Below are 18,863 nucleotides of genomic sequence, written 5' to 3' on the forward strand. Positions count from 1 at the left end.
ACCCAATAGTGGCCCCTGCACACAGTATTATGTCCCTTAGTGGCCCCTACAGGACTAAATACTGTCACGTCACCCGCTGACCGCTATACCAGGACAAATTGTGGATAAAAAATCTGGTCATGTGCATTACAATTTAGTAACTCCATGTGCCTCATATTAATAGAAGTTAACCCCATCATCTCCCTGACATTAACCCATGTGTGCCTCACCATAAGGGTTACTGATATGTGAGAGACATGGAGGTAATAATAAAGTATCTTCATTATTATTACCCCCATATGTCTCACACATCAGTAACTCTTATGGTGAGGCACACAGGGGTTAATGTCAGGGAGATGATGGGGTTAACTGCTATTACTATGAGGCACATGGAGTTACTAAAACACAAGTAATCACCCCATATGCCTGACATTAATAAGTAACCCCAGTACGTACCTGTGTAGCTTTAGTTTCATTTTCCTTCTTCCTCCAGTGCAGGACGGACGGCAGGAGCTCGGCAGGGATAAGCCCCGCCTCCTCCTCTCATTGGTGGGCAGAGGACAGCAGAGAAAGGGAGGGGGGAGAGAGGGGGAGCGTCCTGCAGCGCTGAGAGGAGCCAGACCTGCAGCTCCTGTGTCTCAGCCGCTGCTGCAGCTTCGGGGCCCCCTGTTGGTGGAAAGTATTCTACCAACAGGGGGCCCTGATCATTATACTCGGGGGTCCGAAAAGACCTCCGAGCATAATGATAGCAGCGGTAGCAGCTGTCACCGGGCCCCTAATGCCCCGGGCCCTGTGGCAGCTGCTACCGCTGCTATGGTGGTATTTACGCCACTGAACACATCCAAGTGGGCCCCCTACCCAATATTACAACAAATAGAGTACCGAGCAAACTTCTGCTGTCACTTTCTATGGTGGTAGAAAGTGATTGACAGCCTGGTAGAGCTTGTAGCACTGGAGATCACAGCAGCAGTATAACAATCCAACTCCCCCTCGGGGAGAAGCAAATGGGAAATGATGACCAATGGATGATAAGGACACTGCGCTACTCCAAAACGTTGAATCACCAAGTACTTTATTGAGGGTTCTTAACAAAAACATAAATTGCGCTGAATAAAAATAAAATCCAAGAGACATACCAAAAACGAGACGAGACACTAGCAACACGACATGAAGAACTAAGGGGTCTCTCCCCGAAACGCGCAAGCGGTTCTTCATGTCGTGTTGCTAGTGTCTCGTCTAGTTTTTGGTATGTCTCTTGGATTTTATTTCTATGCTTAAATGTCGTGTTGTGAGCAAAGTTTTATGGACAATTTGTTACTGAAATAAAAGTTATACTTCGTGCTGGATACAAGTTTTTTACTTGGATATTTTTGCAGTTTTGTTCTTACCTGGAGGACGGTGTCCGTGCAGCTGCGGAGCCTCCATTATATTAGTACAAGAGTCTGGTTGTGTATTGTATTTGTTTGTTTGGATTCCTAATCTGTGTACCCTGTGAAATGAAATTCAGTTGGGCACTTATAGTGTTTTTTTTGTAGTGCATTGGGGTCTGTTAATCACAGGAGTCCTCAATAAAGTGATCATGCAGGGACAACTCCTATTATGGGACCCTTGCAATGATATACATGTATTATACTTGTTTCTCCAGGTGACAGTTAATGTTACAGTTTCTAACAACAGTTTGCTAGTAGAGAAACAAGTGATAGCCAATTATCATTTATTTATTTTAGGTACAAGATTAAGGATATCTCCTATAGACGCTGTCTGTCAAATCAAAGTTGGAGTTTGCCCATTCCTGAATGTGAAGGTACAGTACTAAACCTATCATCTTCTTAAGCTGTGTATAAAGAAACAGACATTCATAAAGTATACAGTATTCTAATCTTTAGATCCATCATTTAGAGCTTACAGATGTCTAATGTTGGAGGGTTTTTTTTTCCTGCAAATCTGCATAAATATGAAACTAAAAAACTGATTTACCAAGAAAAAATTAAAATGTTCCTGGTCATGAACCAGGGAAAATGTACAGTCATGAAGTAGTTAAAGTGAGTGACCTGTCATATAGTGGAAGCAATGATGGAGAATAGAGATGAGCGAACACTAAAACGTTCGAGGTTCGAAATTCGATTCGAACAGCCGCTCAATGTTCGTGTGTTCGAACGGGTTTCGAACCCCATTATAGTCTATGGGGAACAGATACTCGTTAAGGGGGAAACCCAAATCCGTGTCTGGAGGGTCACCAAGTCCACTATGACAACCCAGGAAATGATGCCAACACCTCTGGAATGACACTGGGACAGCAGGGGAAGCATGTCTGGGGGCATCTAACACACCAAAGACCCTCTATTACCCCAACATCACAGCCTAACAACTACACACTTTACACACTCAATACCACCTCTCTGACAGTAGGAAAACACCTTGAAACATGTGTATTTGGCACTTGCAGTGAGGAGAGCTTGTCACCAGCAGTGAATTTGGCCCTTGTAGTAAGTTGAGGTTGGCACCAACATTTGTTTTGAAAATCAGGGTGGATTGAGCCTCTAACCAGCAGAGTTTGGGCAAATTCATGGTGGAGGGAGCCTCTAAAAACCCCAGTTTGGACCAATTCATGGTGGAGGGAGCCTCTAACCAGCCCAGTTTGGGCAAATTCATGGTGGAGGGAGCCTCTAAAAACCCCAATTTGGACCAATTCATGGTGGAGGGAGCCTCTAAAAACCCCAGTTTGGACCAATTCATGGTGGAGGGAGCCTCTAACCAGCCCAGTTTGGGCAAATTCATGGTGGAGGGAGCCTCTAACCAGCAGAGTTGTGGGAAAGCAGGGTGGAGGGAGCCTCTAACCAGCAGAGTTGGTGGAAATCAGGGTGGAGGGAGCCTCTAACCAGCAGAGTTGGGGGAAATCATGTTGGAGGGAGCCTAGTATTAGCAGAATTGTGCAACGCTTATGGTGGATGAGTATGAGGATGCGGAGGAATTGGAGAGGTTGAGTACAGACATGGAGTTTCATGTTGGGGTGCTTTACACAGGTGGGCACAAAAATGAAGGCTCTATCCAGTGGTGGTTCATTTTTATCAAAGTGAGCCGGTCGGCACTCTCAGCTGACAGACGGGTGCGCTTGTCAGTGATGATGCCACCGGCTGCACTGAACACCCTCTCAGATAGGACGCTGGCGGCAGGACAGGACAGCACCTCCAAGGCATATAGGGCAAGTTCAAGCCACAGGTCCAACTTCGACACCCAATACGTGTAGGGCGCAGAGGGGTCGGAGAGGACAGGGCTGTGGTCGGAAAGGTATTCCCGCAACATGCGCCTATACTTCTCACGCCTGGTGACACTAGGACCCTCCGTGGCGGCACTTTGGCGAGGGGGTGCCATCAAGGTGTCCCAGACCTTAGACAGTGTGCCCCTCGTTTGTGTGGACCGGTGAGAACTTGGTTGCCTACTGGAGGAACTGCCCTCCCTGCCGCCAACGTCACATGCTGGAAACATCTCCATCATATTCTGCACCAATTGCCTGTGGCAAGCATTGATGCGATTGGCCCTCCCCTCTACCGGAATAAAAGACGAGATGTTGTTTTTATACCGGGGGTCAAGGATAGCAAAGATCCAGTACTGGTTGTCCTCCATGATTTTGACAATACGCTTGTCGGTTGTAAAGCACCCCAACATGAACTCAGCCATGTCTGCCACAGTGTTAGTTGGCATGACTCCTCTGGCCCCACCGGAAAGTTCAATCTCCATTTCCTCCTCATCCTCCATGTCTACCCATCCGCGCTGCAACAATGGGACGATTCGAAGTTGCCCGGAAGCCTCCTGTATCACCATCACATCATCGGACAACTCTTCTTCCTCCTCCTCCTCCTCCTCCTCCTCCATTAAACGCAGTGAAGCGGACAGATGTGTGGACCTACTCTCCAGCTGTGACGGATCGGATGCTATCCCTAACTCCTCTGTGTGATCTGAGTTATCCCTGATGTCAATCAGGGATTCTCTCAGAACACACAAGAGCGGGATTGTAAGGCTCACCATCGCATCCTCAGAGCTCACCCTCCTTGTGGACTCCTCAAAGACCCGTAGGATGTCACAAAGGTCTCTCATCCATGGCCACTCATGGATGTGAAACTGAGGCAGCTGACTTTGTGGCACCCTAGGGTTTTGTAGCTGGTATTCCATCAAAGGTCTCTGCTGCTCAACCACTCTATTCAACATCTGAAACGTTGAGTTCCAGCGTGTGGGGACGTCGCACAAAAGCCGGTGTTGTGGCACATGCAGGCGTTGCTGGAGAGATTTTAAGCTAGCAGCGGCTACTGTCGACTTGCGAAAGTGGGCGCACATGCGCCGCACTTTCACCAGTAGCTCTGGAACATTGGGGTAGCTCTTTAGGAAACGTTGCACCACTAGGTTGAAGACGTGGGCCAGGCATGGAACATGTTGGAGTCCGGCAAGCTCCAGAGCTGCTACCAGGTTCCGGCCATTATTACAAACGACCATGCCTGGGCCCAGGTGCAGCGGCTCAAACCATATTGCCGTCTCATCGAGGAGGGCATCCCTCACCTCGGAGGCAGTGTGCTGTCTGTCCCCCAAGCTGATCAGCTTCAGCACAGCCTGCTGACGTCTACCAACGCCAGTGCTGCAACGTTTCCAACTCGTAGCTGGGGTCAATCTAACAGCGGAGGAGGAGGCGGTGGCGGAGGAGGAGGCGGTGGCGGAGGAGGAGGAGGGGGGTGTTCTTCTCGTGTCCCTGCCAGGAATGTTAGGCGGGGAGACGAGGTACACCGGGCCAGTTTGGGAAGCAGTCCCAGCCTCAACTACATTCACCCAGTGTGCCGTCAGTGAAATGTAGCGTCCCTGTCCGCATGCACTTGTCCACGCGTCGGTGGTCAAGTGGACCTTTGTGCAAAGCGCGGAACTAAGGGCCCGCCTGATGTTGAGTGACACGTGCTGGTGCAAGGCGGGGACGGCACACCGGGAGAAGTAGTGACGGCTAGGGACGGCATAGCGAGGTGCCGCAGTTGCCATCAGGTCCAGGAAGGCGGGAGTTTCAACAAGCCGGAACGCCAACATCTCCTGGGCCAGCAGTTTAGCGATGTTGGCGTTCAAGGCTTGCGTGTGTGGGTGGTTAGCAGTGTATTTCTGCCGCCGCTCCAATGTCTGAGAGATGGTGGGTTGTTGTAAAGAAGCGCCTGATGGTGCCTTTGATGGTGCAGGAGAAGGAGATAAGACAGGAACAGGGGAGGATGAGGGAGAAGTCAACAAAGTGGCGGAGGCAGATGAAGTGGTGTCCTGGCTCGTCCTCTGGAGTGCATCGCCAGCACAGTCAGCAGTGGCAGTGGCAGAGGCAGTGGCAGTGGCGTGAACGGCAGGCGGCCTTTGTCCTGCCGTTGCTGCCTGCCACTGATTCCAGTGCTTGGATTCCAAATGACGGCGCATTGAAGTGGTGGACAGGTTGCTCTTCTCAGAGCCCCTAATCAATTTCGAGAGGCAAATTGTGCAGACAACACTATATCTGTCCTCGGCGCATTCCTTGAAAAAACTCCACACCTTCGAGAAACGTGCCCTCGAGGTGGGAGTTTTTCGGGGCTGGGTACGAACTGGAACATCTTGGGAGATTCCGGGTGTGGCCTGGCTTCGCCTAAGCTGCTGACCTCTGCCTCTGCCTCTAGCTACCCTTTTTGGTGCTGCACTTGCCTCAACATCCACACTACTTTCCCCGCTTGACATCCCCCCTGTCCAGGTCGGGTCAGTGTCCTCATCATCCACCACTTCCTCTTCCAACTCCTGTCTCATCTCCTCCTCCCGCACAATGCGCCGGTCAACTGGATGCCCTGACGGCAACTGCGTCACATCATCGTCGATGAGGGTGGGTTGCTGGTCATCCACCACCAAATCGAACGGAGATGGAGGAGACTCTAGTGTTTGAGCATCTGGACACAGATGCTCCTCTGTTAGGTTCGTGGAATCGTGACGTGGAGAGGCAGGTTGAGGGACAATGAAAGGAGCGGAGAACAGCTCTGGGGAGCAGGGACAGTTGGGGTTATTGTTCTGTGAAGCTTGGGAATTTTGGGAGGAAGGAGGACAAGACTGTTGGGTAATAGGAGGAGAGGAGGCAGAGTCTGACTGGCTGCTGGACAATGTGCTGTAAGCGTTCTCTGACAGCCATTGCAAGACCTGTTCCTGGTTCTCGGGCCTACTAAGGTTTGTACCCTGCAGTTTAGTTAATGTGGCAAGCAACCCTGGCACTGTGGAGTGGCGCAATGCTTGCTGCCCCACAGGAGTAGGCACGGGACGCCCTGTGGCTTCACTGCTACCTTGCTCCCCAGAACCATTCCCCCGACCTCGCCCACGGCCTCATCCACGTCCCTTTCCGGGAGCCTTGCGCATTTTGAATTCCCAGTTAGAAATTGGCACTATATACCAGTAGCAAAAATTGTGGGTGCACGTAACCCCAATATATTCTTTGAATTCCCAGTCAGACAATGGCACTATATACCAGTAGCAAGAAATGAGGGTATTTATAACCCCAATATATTCTTTGAATTACCAGTCAGAAACTGGCACTATATGGCAGTAGCAAGAAATGAGGGTATTTATAACCCCAATATATTCTTTGAATTCCCAGTCAGACAATGGCACTGTATACCAGTAGTAAAAATTGTGGGTGCACGTAACCCCAATATATTCTTTGAATTACCAGTCAGAAACTGGCACTATATGGCAGTAGCAAGAAATGAGGGTATTTGTAACCCCAATATATTCTTTGAATTCCCAGTCAGAAACTGGCACTGTATACCAGTAGTAAAAATTGTGGGTGCACGTAACCCCAATATATTCTTTGAATTCCCAGTCAGACAATGGCACTATATACCAGTAGCAAGAAATGAGGGTATTTATAACCCCAATATATTCTTTGAATTCCCAGTCAGACAATGGCACTGTATACCAGTAGTAAAAATTGTGGGTGCACGTAACCCCAATATATTCTTTGAATTCCCAGTCAGAAATTGGCACTATATGGCAGTAGCAAGAAATGAGGGTATTTATAACCCCAATATATTCTTTGAATTCCCAGTCAGACAATGGCACTGTATACCAGTAGTAAAAATTGTGGGTGCACGTAACCCCAATATATTCTTTGAATTACCAGTCAGAAACTGGCACTATATGGCAGTAGCAAGAAATGAGGGTATTTGTAACCCCAATATATTCTTTGAATTCCCAGTCAGAAACTGGCACTGTATACCAGTAGTAAAAATTGTGGGTGCACGTAACCCCAATATATTCTTTGAATTACCAGTCAGAAACTGGCACTATATGGCAGTAGCAAGAAATGAGGGTATTTGTAACCCCAATATATTCTTTGAATTCCCAGTCAGAAACTGGCACTGTATACCAGTAGTAAAAATTGTGGGTGCACGTAACCCCAATATATTCTTTGAATTACCAGTCAGAAACTGGCACTATATGGCAGTAGCAAGAAATGAGGGTATTTGTAACCCCAATATATTCTTTGAATTCCCAGTCAGAAACTGGCACTGTATACCAGTAGTAAAAATTGTGGGTGCACGTAACCCCAATATATTCTTTGAATTCCCAGTCAGACAATGGCACTATATACCAGTAGCAAGAAATGAGGGTATTTATAACCCCAATATATTCTTTGAATTCCCAGTCAGACAATGGCACTGTATACCAGTAGTAAAAATTGTGGGTGCACGTAACCCCAATATATTCTTTGAATTCCCAGTCAGAAACTGGCACTATATGGCAGTAGCAAGAAATGAGGGTATTTATAACCCCAATATATTCTTTGAATTCCCAGTCAGACAATGGCACTGTATACCAGTAGTAAAAATTGTGGGTGCACGTAACCCCAATATATTCTTTGAATTACCAGTCAGACAATGGCACTGTATACCAGTAGTAAAAATTGTGGGTGCACGTAACCCCAATATATTCTTTGAATTCCCAGTCAGACAATGGCACTGTATACCAGTAGTAAAAATTGTGGGTGCACGTAACCCCAATATATTCTTTGAATTACCAGTCAGAAACTGGCACTATATGGCAGTAGCAAGAAATGAGGGTATTTGTAACCCCAATATATTCTTTGAATTCCCAGTCAGAAACTGGCACTGTATACCAGTAGTAAAAATTGTGGGTGCACGTAACCCCAATATATTCTTTGAATTCCCAGTCAGACAATGGCACTATATACCAGTAGCAAGAAATGAGGGTATTTATAACCCCAATATATTCTTTGAATTCCCAGTCAGACAATGGCACTGTATACCAGTAGTAAAAATTGTGGGTGCACGTAACCCCAATATATTCTTTGAATTCCCAGTCAGAAACTGGCACTATATGGCAGTAGCAAGAAATGAGGGTATTTATAACCCCAATATATTCTTTGAATTCCCAGTCAGACAATGGCACTGTATACCAGTAGTAAAAATTGTGGGTGCACGTAACCCCAATATATTCTTTGAATTCCCAGTCAGAAACTGGCACTATATGGCAGTAGCAAGAACTGAGGGTATTTGTAACCCCAATATATTCTTTGAATTCCCAGTCAGAAACTGGCACTGTATACCAGTAGTAAAAATTGTGGGTGCACGTAACCCCAATATATTCTTTGAATTCCCAGTCAGACAATGGCACTATATACCAGTAGCAAGAAATGAGGGTATTTATAACCCCAATATATTCTTTGAATTACCAGTCAGAAACTGGCACTATATGGCAGTAGCAAGAAATGAGGGTATTTGTAACCCCAATATATTCTTTGAATTCCCAGTCAGAAACTGGCACTGTATACCAGTAGTAAAAATTGTGGGTGCACGTAACCCCAATATATTCTTTGAATTACCAGTCAGAAACTGGCACTATATGGCAGTAGCAAGAAATGAGGGTATTTGTAACCCCAATATATTCTTTGAATTCCCAGTCAGAAACTGGCACTGTATACCAGTAGTAAAAATTGTGGGTGCACGTAACCCCAATATATTCTTTGAATTACCAGTCAGAAACTGGCACTATATGGCAGTAGCAAGAAATGAGGGTATTTGTAACCCCAATATATTCTTTGAATTCCCAGTCAGAAACTGGCACTGTATACCAGTAGTAAAAATTGTGGGTGCACGTAACCCCAATATATTCTTTGAATTCCCAGTCAGACAATGGCACTATATACCAGTAGCAAGAAATGAGGGTATTTATAACCCCAATATATTCTTTGAATTCCCAGTCAGACAATGGCACTGTATACCAGTAGTAAAAATTGTGGGTGCACATAACCCCCATATATTCTTTGAATTCCCAGTCAGAAACTGGCACTATATGGCAGTAGCAAGAAATGAGGGTATTTATAACCCCAATATATTCTTTGAATTCCCAGTCAGACAATGGCACTGTATACCAGTAGTAAAAATTGTGGGTGCACGTAACCCCAATATATTCTTTGAATTACCAGTCAGAAACTGGCACTATATGGCAGTAGCAAGAAATGAGGGTATTTGTAACCCCAATATATTCTTTGAATTCCCAGTCAGAAACTGGCACTGTATACCAGTAGTAAAAATTGTGGGTGCACGTAACCCCAATATATTCTTTGAATTACCAGTCAGAAACTGGCACTATATGGCAGTAGCAAGAAATGAGGGTATTTGTAACCCCAATATATTCTTTGAATTCCCAGTCAGAAACTGGCACTGTATACCAGTAGTAAAAATTGTGGGTGCACGTAACCCCAATATATTCTTTGAATTCCCAGTCAGACAATGGCACTATATGGCAGTAGCAAAAATAGTGGGTGTCTATAGCCCCAATTCTATTGCTAGGGGACTTGCAGGGTATTTCTGGGGTGAAGGTGGGGGGGCACACCGTTGGAACGGGTATCGGGGGTATATATCGGGTATACGGGAATACACTGACAGTGTATTCCATTCAGGATCCTGGGAAAGCTGGGTTGCGGCGATTGAGCCCGTCAGTGCCACGTTACACTGACAAGCTTCTCCCTGGAATTTAGCTCTTACAAGAGCTGTTGTGGTTGTCTTCTCCTTCCTATCCTAGCCTGTCCCTGCCTACCCAGAATCTAAGCCCTAGCTAGCTGGACGGAAACCTCCGTCCTCGGTGAATTGCAAGCTCAGAATGACGCGAACCTGGGCGGCGCTGTTCTTTTAAATTAGAGGTCACATGTTTTCGGCAGCCAATGGGTTTTGCCTACTTTTCTCAACGTCACCGGTGTCGTAGTTCCTGTCCCACCTACCCTGCGCTGTTATTGGAGCAAAAAAGGCGCCAGGGAAGGTGGGAGGGGAATCGAGTAATGGCGCACTTTACCACGCGGTGTTCGATTCGATTCGAACATGCCGAACAGCCTAATATCCGATCGAACATGAGTTCGATAGAACACTGTTCGCTCATCTCTAATGGAGAACATAGGTAGTACTTTGCATGCCCTGGCTGTTGGGCAAATTCACAATATTTTAGTGAGGGAGCTATGATGGTGTCTTCAGCTGAGGAAATATAGTGTTAGGGGTTGGTAGTGATGAACGATGAGATTTTGTGCTCCTGCAAGCACAGCCACACCCCAGATGTACATAAAAGTATTTTTGGAAAAAAAGAAATTACAATATTATTAGTATCCTTTCACATTACATTCAGGAGATTCACTCTCTTTAATTTTTTAAACCACTTCAGTACCGAGCCAATTTGTGCTTCAGGGACCAGACACATTTTTGGGTTTTTTTGTATGTGCGGTTTTGAGGGCTGTAACATTTTTATCATTTGGGTTGTTCAACTAATTTCTGCGTTTTTTTTTTCGGCGACACTTAGGGCTTTAATTTTATGTTGTTTTTATTTTTGCATGTGTTTTTATTTTATATCCAAGAAACTATAAAAAAAAAAAAGAGGGTGGAAATTGTGTGTGTTTTCACTCTTCATTTTTTTTTTTAACTTAATAACACAAAGTGCTACTAAAAACAATTTTAGGCCAGGCCCTCACGGGACGGAAACGCTACAATTTGCCCATGGTGGAAAAGCTATGGGAAAAATCGCAGCCTTTTACAGTATGGGTAAAGTGGATGGGATTCTAACGAATCCCATGCCCACTTTACAATAAGAACCACCGCATGGACACGCTGTGATTTCCAAAACCGGTGTGGTTTTGGACATCGCAGCATGTCAATTATACCTACGGAAATGCCTGCGGTTTCGCCATAGGTATAATTGCACAGAAAGCTCGCAGAGGAAAACTCTGCAAACTCTATTTAAAGCACTGCGGGAAGAACTGCAATGCGTTACCACCACAGTTTTTCCTGCAGCGCTTTATTGCTGCAGAATGTTCCGTGGGGCCCTTAGCCTCAAAATATTTTTACTCAATGTTATAATTTTTTTTCTGCATGGTGTTATCGGGGTGGGGCTAGAACCTTTAATAAGGGTGTTTTGTTAACATAATTTTTAATTATTTTGCCATCATATTTCCAGTGGCAGCCCCTTTAATGAAGCCCCCAAAACAGTAACAACCACCTACCTTATGATCACACACACAATTCCAATAACTACCTTTGTACTACCTAATAGATTTTTGTACCCACTGTCAGGGTCTGGGGTTGCTAGGTGGGGTGGCATAGACACAAAAGGCCAGTTTCTTTAGTCCAAAACAAAGGTAGAGTTTTATGTTCACTCAAAAAGGTAGTGCAACAACAAAAGGAAACAATACAAAAATAAATACCTGCCCTTCTAGGCTGTAACTAAACATAGAATAGGTTACCTCACCTAGAATCACAGAAATCTAAAAGCCAGTAGAATCATTCAGGACACAGCTCCAAAAATATGACCTCTCTGTTGGCTCTCCAGCCAAGCACTGCCCAAAGTCTGCTGCTGGAGCTGGCCTCTTAAGTTCCCTTGATGAGTAGACTCTCTGCAGCTTAGTCGCTGCTGGAACATCCCCCAAAGTGTGGACTGGAGGGGGGTGGAATTACAGGTCCCACTACCAATCCTACCTGTCATTCCTAAAAATCCAGCCCAATACTGAGCATTTACCAAAATTCTCAGCAGACAAAAGTTGTCTGCTGAGAACAAACATTCCTTCTGGAGTTTTCTCATCTCACCCTCCTGAGTAGTCTGGGTGAGATGTACACCCCCTCCATTACCTGACCAGCTATTGGCTTAAACCACTCATCAGTTATTATAGCGCCTGCTTATAAATAATAATAATCCCTTATAAACAGTGCCCCATATCACTAATAGTTCCCCCCTTATCAGTAATAGCCCCCTTCATAAATAATAGTTCTCCAATATAAATAGTTCCCGTTATTAATTATATATAAACAATCAACCTTATATATAATAGTTCCACCTTATAATAGCCCCTTTATCTATAATAGTTCCTCTCCTGTAATAGCCCCTTGTATAAAATAGTCCCCCCTTATATATACAGTATGTCATCTCTTATAATAGTCCCCTTATAAATAATAGTTTCCCCTTATTTATAATAGCTTCACTTCGGGCGCTGGTGTGAACCCACCCTATCTCCGTTTTGCAGGTTTCCGTTTCCCGCCCGAGGAACTGGACAGGAGACGGAAACAGGCAGGCAGCTTTCAAACCCATTCATTTGAATGGGTTTCAAAAGTGTCCGACCGTGAGCACCCGTGAGTGTCTTCTGCTCTCTGCAACAAAACCGTTTTTTTAACCAGACACAAAGTCGGACATGCAGGACTTTGTGTACGCTTAAAAAAAAAAAAAAAAAATGGTTTTGCCGCAGAGAGCACCACTTACCAGTGGACACTGAATGCCGGGTTTCCGTTTCCTGATAGCAGAAGACGGAAACCTCAAAAGGGAGATCGGGCGCTGGTGTGAACCCGTCCTCCTTTGTAATAGTTCACCACTTTTAATGGGGGCTATTGTAAAGGGAACTATTATTTATAATGGTTCTGTTATAAGTGAGGAACTATAATATATAAGGGGACTAATATGAGGGGGAACAATTATACACAAAAGGCTCCCTTATATATAATAGGTCATCTCTTATAATAACCCCCTTATATATAAGTTTCCCCTTATATATAGTAGCCCTCTTATATATAAGTTTCCCCCTCATATATAACAGTTACACCTTAAAAATACCTCACCCTTACAATAGCCCCCCTTATATTTAATAGTTCCTCCCTATAAATAATAGTTTGCAGACTTTTTAGATCCCTTTCCCTTATCAGAAAATAATAAATCTTTTACTCACCTTTCTGCACTCTCACGATTACTGGAGCAGCCAAAGTTTCTCCAGTAGTAGTGGCACAGGTGGCATGATGCAATAATGTTATCACACCACCTGCGTCGCGATGTCCCATGCATAGGTCTTCTGTGGCAGAGCAGGTACTTTTCAGCTCCCTGCTCCATCACAGTATTACACTGTATCGGCATGGACAGCAGGCCAATACCCCTGTGGAGCTCCTAGGATTCAAGTCATCAGGGTACAAGCTTGATGCTTCTGATCTCTGGGGCTCCTTTGAGGATGGGGGCCCTTGGCAACTGCTCAGTTTACCCACCCTCCTCCTAACGTCAACCCTGCCTCCGACCTGTTATCACAGGACAGGATGGACACCAAGGAAACGAGTGTAAATAATTGGAGGAGTAATCTAACATAGTGGGTAAAAGAAGCAGCAATATATTTAGGAAATATGTGGTAGAAAGGGTTAGGATGGCACTGCTGATTCTATTTGCATATTTATGAATTTATATGATTATAATTAGTACCCAAGTCCACGGAGAAATGAGTAGTTTTAGAAGTCTCAGGGGTGCTCAGCATCCAAAAAGAACCCATTGGAGGCTTGAAAAAGCGCTCAGAGAAGTGCGAAACAGCTGTTGCCTTTTCTTGTCGCCATACATGCTGTCTTTTCCCTCCCAGAAGGTTGTGTGTTTTTTTTAAATTGTACTCGGTTACCCTAATAAAGGACATTTTTTAGAAGAAGATCCTCAGAGGGTGAGTGCCCTTCCTATTTTTCCATCTATTCGTACATATATTTAGGAAAACTCATGAATTTACATAATCTTGGATCCTTGAGATGGGAATGCCCCTTTAAGTTAATAAAGAAGATACAATCCTCCAGCTTTCCATATTCCCTTCAAAAATTCATATTTCTGTCAACATAGCCAAATTATTTTCCTGGGACATCGTATTCTGATATCATTTTTGTGTAGCGAGAGATATAGAAAGGCTTTTTATTTACAGGGCAAAAAAAAACAATGTTTTAATATTTTGAGCTACTCTATGTAACCGTCAATAGAACTGCAGTTTTTTTTTGCAGGGGGACTAATAGGTGCAACTAAAAAAAAAAAAAAAAAATTTAAAGGTCAAATCACCTCCTTTCCTATTAACATATATAAAAGCACTTAAATACTGTGAAACACCTACACATTAGGTGTCCCTCTGTCCGAAAACTCCCAGTCTACAAATCCATAAGAATATTTATTTCCATACAGTAAACGCCGTAGCGGTAAAAAAAATCAAAAGTATGAAACCGCCATTTTTTCACAGTATTTCCTCTGATAAAAATTTGAATAAAAAGTGATCAAAGCATTAGCAATTCCCCAAAATGGTGTAACTAAAATGTACACCTGGTCCTGCAAAAAGAGACGCCCTATGCATCCCCATATACAGATGTATAAAAAAAAAAGTTATGGGTATCAGAATATAGCGACTTTTAAAAAAAAAATTTTTGCACAGTTTTGGATTTTAAGGGGTTAGAATATAAATAAAACCATATAAATTTGGCATCTTCGGAATCATACCAAATCATAGAATACAAGTGATATGTTATTTTGGCTGCAGAGTGAACGCCCTAAAAACGAAGCCCATAAGAAAGTCACTCAAATGCACTTTTTCTTCAAATCTACCCCATTTTGAATTTTTTTCCAGCCTCCCAGTATGTTGTACAGTATAATTAATGGTAGCATCATGAAGAAAAACTTGTCTTGCAAATATTAAGGGGTTTGGAAGGAGGAAAGGGGGAGGGAATCAAAAACAAAAAATGCCTGAGGTGGGAAGGGGTTAAACAAATTTCAACTACATTCTAACCAAAAAAAAACCGTAAAGGTTTACAAGCTGCCAATTTATGCTGCAAGTTTTCAGATATGTCAGTTTAACATATAGTTTTTACTAGGAGCAGATGGAGATATATGGCAGCATGGAGGAGCAGGAACTGCACAGTGTATAGTGCAGGTACCCTGATGCCTGTGTCTGCAGGGAGAGATAGTATTATGGTGGGTCCAGCGTGCCCTTCTGACTTAGATCCAAAGAATCAGAATCACTCCAAATCAATTTCTTAGAGTAAGGGATGTCATTAGATTCAAACTCACCAGAACCAATGTCCACCCCATCCTCCTCCTAGAAGTCAAAGATGTCCTCATCCACAGACTACTCTCCAGAACCCATAGAAGCAAATAGAACTTCAGGAGAAGACTTGAAAACTTCTCTAAAGTTTCTCTTTATGAGGTGGATGAGACAGGTTGAGGGATATAGGTCAACGTGAGGAGAGTTGGACCTGCAAACCAAGGGGGTAAACTGGTCAAATTCTGAGGTGAAAAATTGGACTGGAAACAAGATTCCCCACCAGGAAATTTTTTCCAATTCCTAATCAACTAGGGTCCCTAAGGGTGGTGTGTAAATAGCCTCCCTGATATTCACCCTTTAGCCTCCATACAGGGAGATGGACTTCACTGCGGGGAGACCACCAGGTCGCTTCCTAATTGCTCCTGGTGTAGATGGCATCTGGCCAAGAGCCAGAGAGATATCAGTGAGCAGTTCACTGTGTTTAGATATAGGACAAGGATTTAGTAACATGTATCAAGCATGATCAAGAGGAGGAGGCAGGTGCACTGATATTGCTCAAACAAGATGTGGCTGATGATGCAGATTTTTATATATACAGACTGACAGAAATTGCCTGTGGAACGATCTCAGGTTTGCGGGCTGGCTCTTAAAGTTGCAAGGGGAAAGGGCTTTTCTTCCATAAGAGGTGCACATGCACAATACAGCAAGCTTCACATTTCAGGAAACTTGGAAATTCAGAAGCAGGTGGGGAAGCTTTGCGACACCATTATAGATGGGAAGTAGTGTGAGCTAGTGCATTATGTAGGAGTGATGCTCAGCCGCAGTAAACAACCCCCATTCACTCTTGCTTCATTAGCATAATAATGAAAATGGGAATTACAACATAATGAAGTGGAGATTCTGCTTACATGCCTTGAGCACCATAAGGTGCAATAGATTTTTTAAAGTAGTTTTTTCCCCTTAATAACTATTTTCTATGTTCTTATTTTGAGTAATTCTTATTAATATAAATATTAATACTGTATATACTCGAGTCTAAGCCGAATTTTTTAGCACAGTTTTTGTGCTGAAAAAGCCCCCCTTGGCTTATACTCGAGTCAAGCCAAAAAAAAAATTATTTGGGAGGGGGGGGGTCTATGACCAGCCGCAATAGTAATGTATAGAATCTCCCATAAAATAGTGAAGAAAAAAAAGAAGCTTTAAAAAAAAATAAAATTAAAAATTACTGTCACACACATACACATTAGGTATCCCTGTGTCTGAAAGTACCCGGTCTACTGAATATAGGTTATCTGCAGTGCTCCTGTTCCATCGGGTTGGGGTTAATAGGAGCACTGCAGATACCCTATATTCAGCCAGGCTGAATTCCAAGTGGGGGAAAAAAAAAAAAAAAAAAAAAAAAACAGTCCTCAAGCTCAGGGAAGGGGCAGAAAGACAGACAACAAAACACCCCCTCCCCTTTCCCAGCACCTCCTGCACCCAAAAACTCTGACCATTTTAATTTTTAAAATTTTCCAGTAGCTGCTGCATTTCCCCCCCTCGGCTTATACTCGAGTCAATACGTTTTCCCAGTTTTTTGTGGTAAAATTAAGGGCCTCGGCTTATATTCGGGTCGGCTTATACTCAAGTATATACGGTAGTTAGATTAGATTTTTATTAGAATCTAAGTACCATTAAAAAGAGCTTCTTTTGGTCAAAACATCTTGACAAAACCTGTCTTTGAGAACATATATATAATCTGCAAAAGTTCCAGATATATTTTAAGTGGTTGGCAAAATTGGCAGACATAGTGGCCTAGGATTAAATTTTACTTATAAATAGTTAATGCCCCCTTCATGCATATCTAAAATTAGGCAGAGACTATATTGAACCTGAGATCTATTTTCTAAGCAATAAAAGTGTCATAAAATATGTTTACTTTTTATCCATTTTTTTATATATTTTAGTTGAAACATGTACAAGCCCTAGAGATATAAACGACGGGTGGAGTGAGCCAGAAATGGAAATATACCTTTTTAATAATACTGTAACGTATGGATGTCATGAACAATATCAACTTGTGGGCGAATCTTCAGTTACCTGCCACGAAAATGGGATGTGGAAGAACAAAATACCAGAGTGCAAAGGTAAACTGCTTTTCTGACATCACAGAACTTGATCAAATCCTATCCTTGTCTCTAAGTCTGGGGCCCCATGTTGCAATTAAGCGTTGCTTTCACCGGGGCGGAAACGCTACCGCGAAAACACTGTGTATTAGGGTGCCTTCACACGGAGTTACACTCTGTGCTTTTTGTCCATTTTACACGTGTAAAAATACACATGTAAAATGTAGTTAGCCATTGAGTTCAATGGCTTTTTTTTTTTAACGCATGTTTTTTTGCGCACGCAAAAAGACGCCCGTTAAGACACGCGTTAAAAAAAACAGCCATTGAACTCCATGGCTAACTACATTTTACACGTGTGTGAAGGCACCCTTACGGTACCTTCAAAGTTACTGGCTAATCCCACTCACCCATTGCAGAAAAAAATCCTGCATGCTATGATTTCAAAAACCATATATTAGAACTTGGGGTGATTGAATCTGGGAGTGACTGGTCGAATCTCATTATTCTGATTCCTAGGCCTGATGATACCCATCAAGTTCTGTAATGACCTCCTTAAATTGAATGAAGTATCAAAGTTTGATGCCTACCCAATGCTCAGAGCCAATGAGTTAATTGAGAGGTTAGGACGTGCCAGGTATTGCTCTACCCTCAACTTAGTGAGCGGTACCTGCCAGTACCCTTTGGTTGAGAAGGCTAGAGAAAAAACTGCATTTGTCATCCCAGACAGTCTCTTCCAATATGTGGCAATGTTATTTGGTTTTCAGAGGTTGATGGAAAGAGTCCTTAGCCCCCATTGTATATACGCTTCAGTCTACCATGATAATATTTGTCATCTTTAGAATGGATTGGGAAAGTCACTTGCCAAAGGCACAGGCTGTACTAGATTCTCTCCGGGCAGCGGGATTAACTGCCAACCCAAAAAAGTGCGCTTTGGGTCCGGGTAGTAAAAAGCAGTTAAAGGAAGGTATTCTGAACCAATCTGCATTGTTGTCTTTTTTGGATATCATATTTCTGTTCTTCATCACACATCAGCTATATTATGTAAAAATATGTATGCTCAATGAAGACTTATTGAAGCAGTAAATAAAACATCTAATTTTTCTTTAATACAAGATTTGATTATGTATTGTTGACAGCATTACTAAATTGAAGGATTGCAATAATATTAAAGAAACACTGAATAGTTTGTTTAGTAAAGGATTTAATAGTCAGACACTCTGTTAGGTTGATGAATTTGTATATATTGTCCAAAAATGCATTTACAGTGCCTACAAGTAGTATTCAACCCCCTGCAGATTTAGCAGGTTTGATAAGATGCAAATAAGTTAGAGCCTTCAAACTTCAAACAAGAGCAGGATTTATTAACAGATGCATAAATCTTACAAACCAAAAAGTTATGTTGCTCAGTTAAATTTTAATAAATTTTAAACATAAAAGTGTGGGTCAATTATTATTCA

General features: G+C 43.3%; 1 protein-coding gene across 3 annotated transcripts in view; it reads left to right on the top strand.

Moving 5' to 3' along the window:
* The window catches only part of LOC142194776 (complement receptor type 1-like), a 114,184-nt gene that overhangs the window by 75,087 nt on the left and 20,234 nt on the right, over window positions 1-18,863 (top strand). For all 3 annotated transcript variants that reach the window (XM_075264121.1, XM_075264122.1, XM_075264123.1), the window contains 2 exons: window positions 1,707-1,783; window positions 17,248-17,427. In XM_075264121.1, coding sequence (XP_075120222.1) covers window positions 1,707-1,783; window positions 17,248-17,427 — 257 coding nt within the window. The remainder of the gene's footprint in view (window positions 1-1,706; window positions 1,784-17,247; window positions 17,428-18,863) is intronic.

The sequence above is a fragment of the Leptodactylus fuscus genome, chromosome 2, assembly GCF_031893055.1.
Source record: "Leptodactylus fuscus isolate aLepFus1 chromosome 2, aLepFus1.hap2, whole genome shotgun sequence".
Taxonomy (NCBI): Eukaryota; Metazoa; Chordata; class Amphibia; order Anura; family Leptodactylidae; genus Leptodactylus; species Leptodactylus fuscus.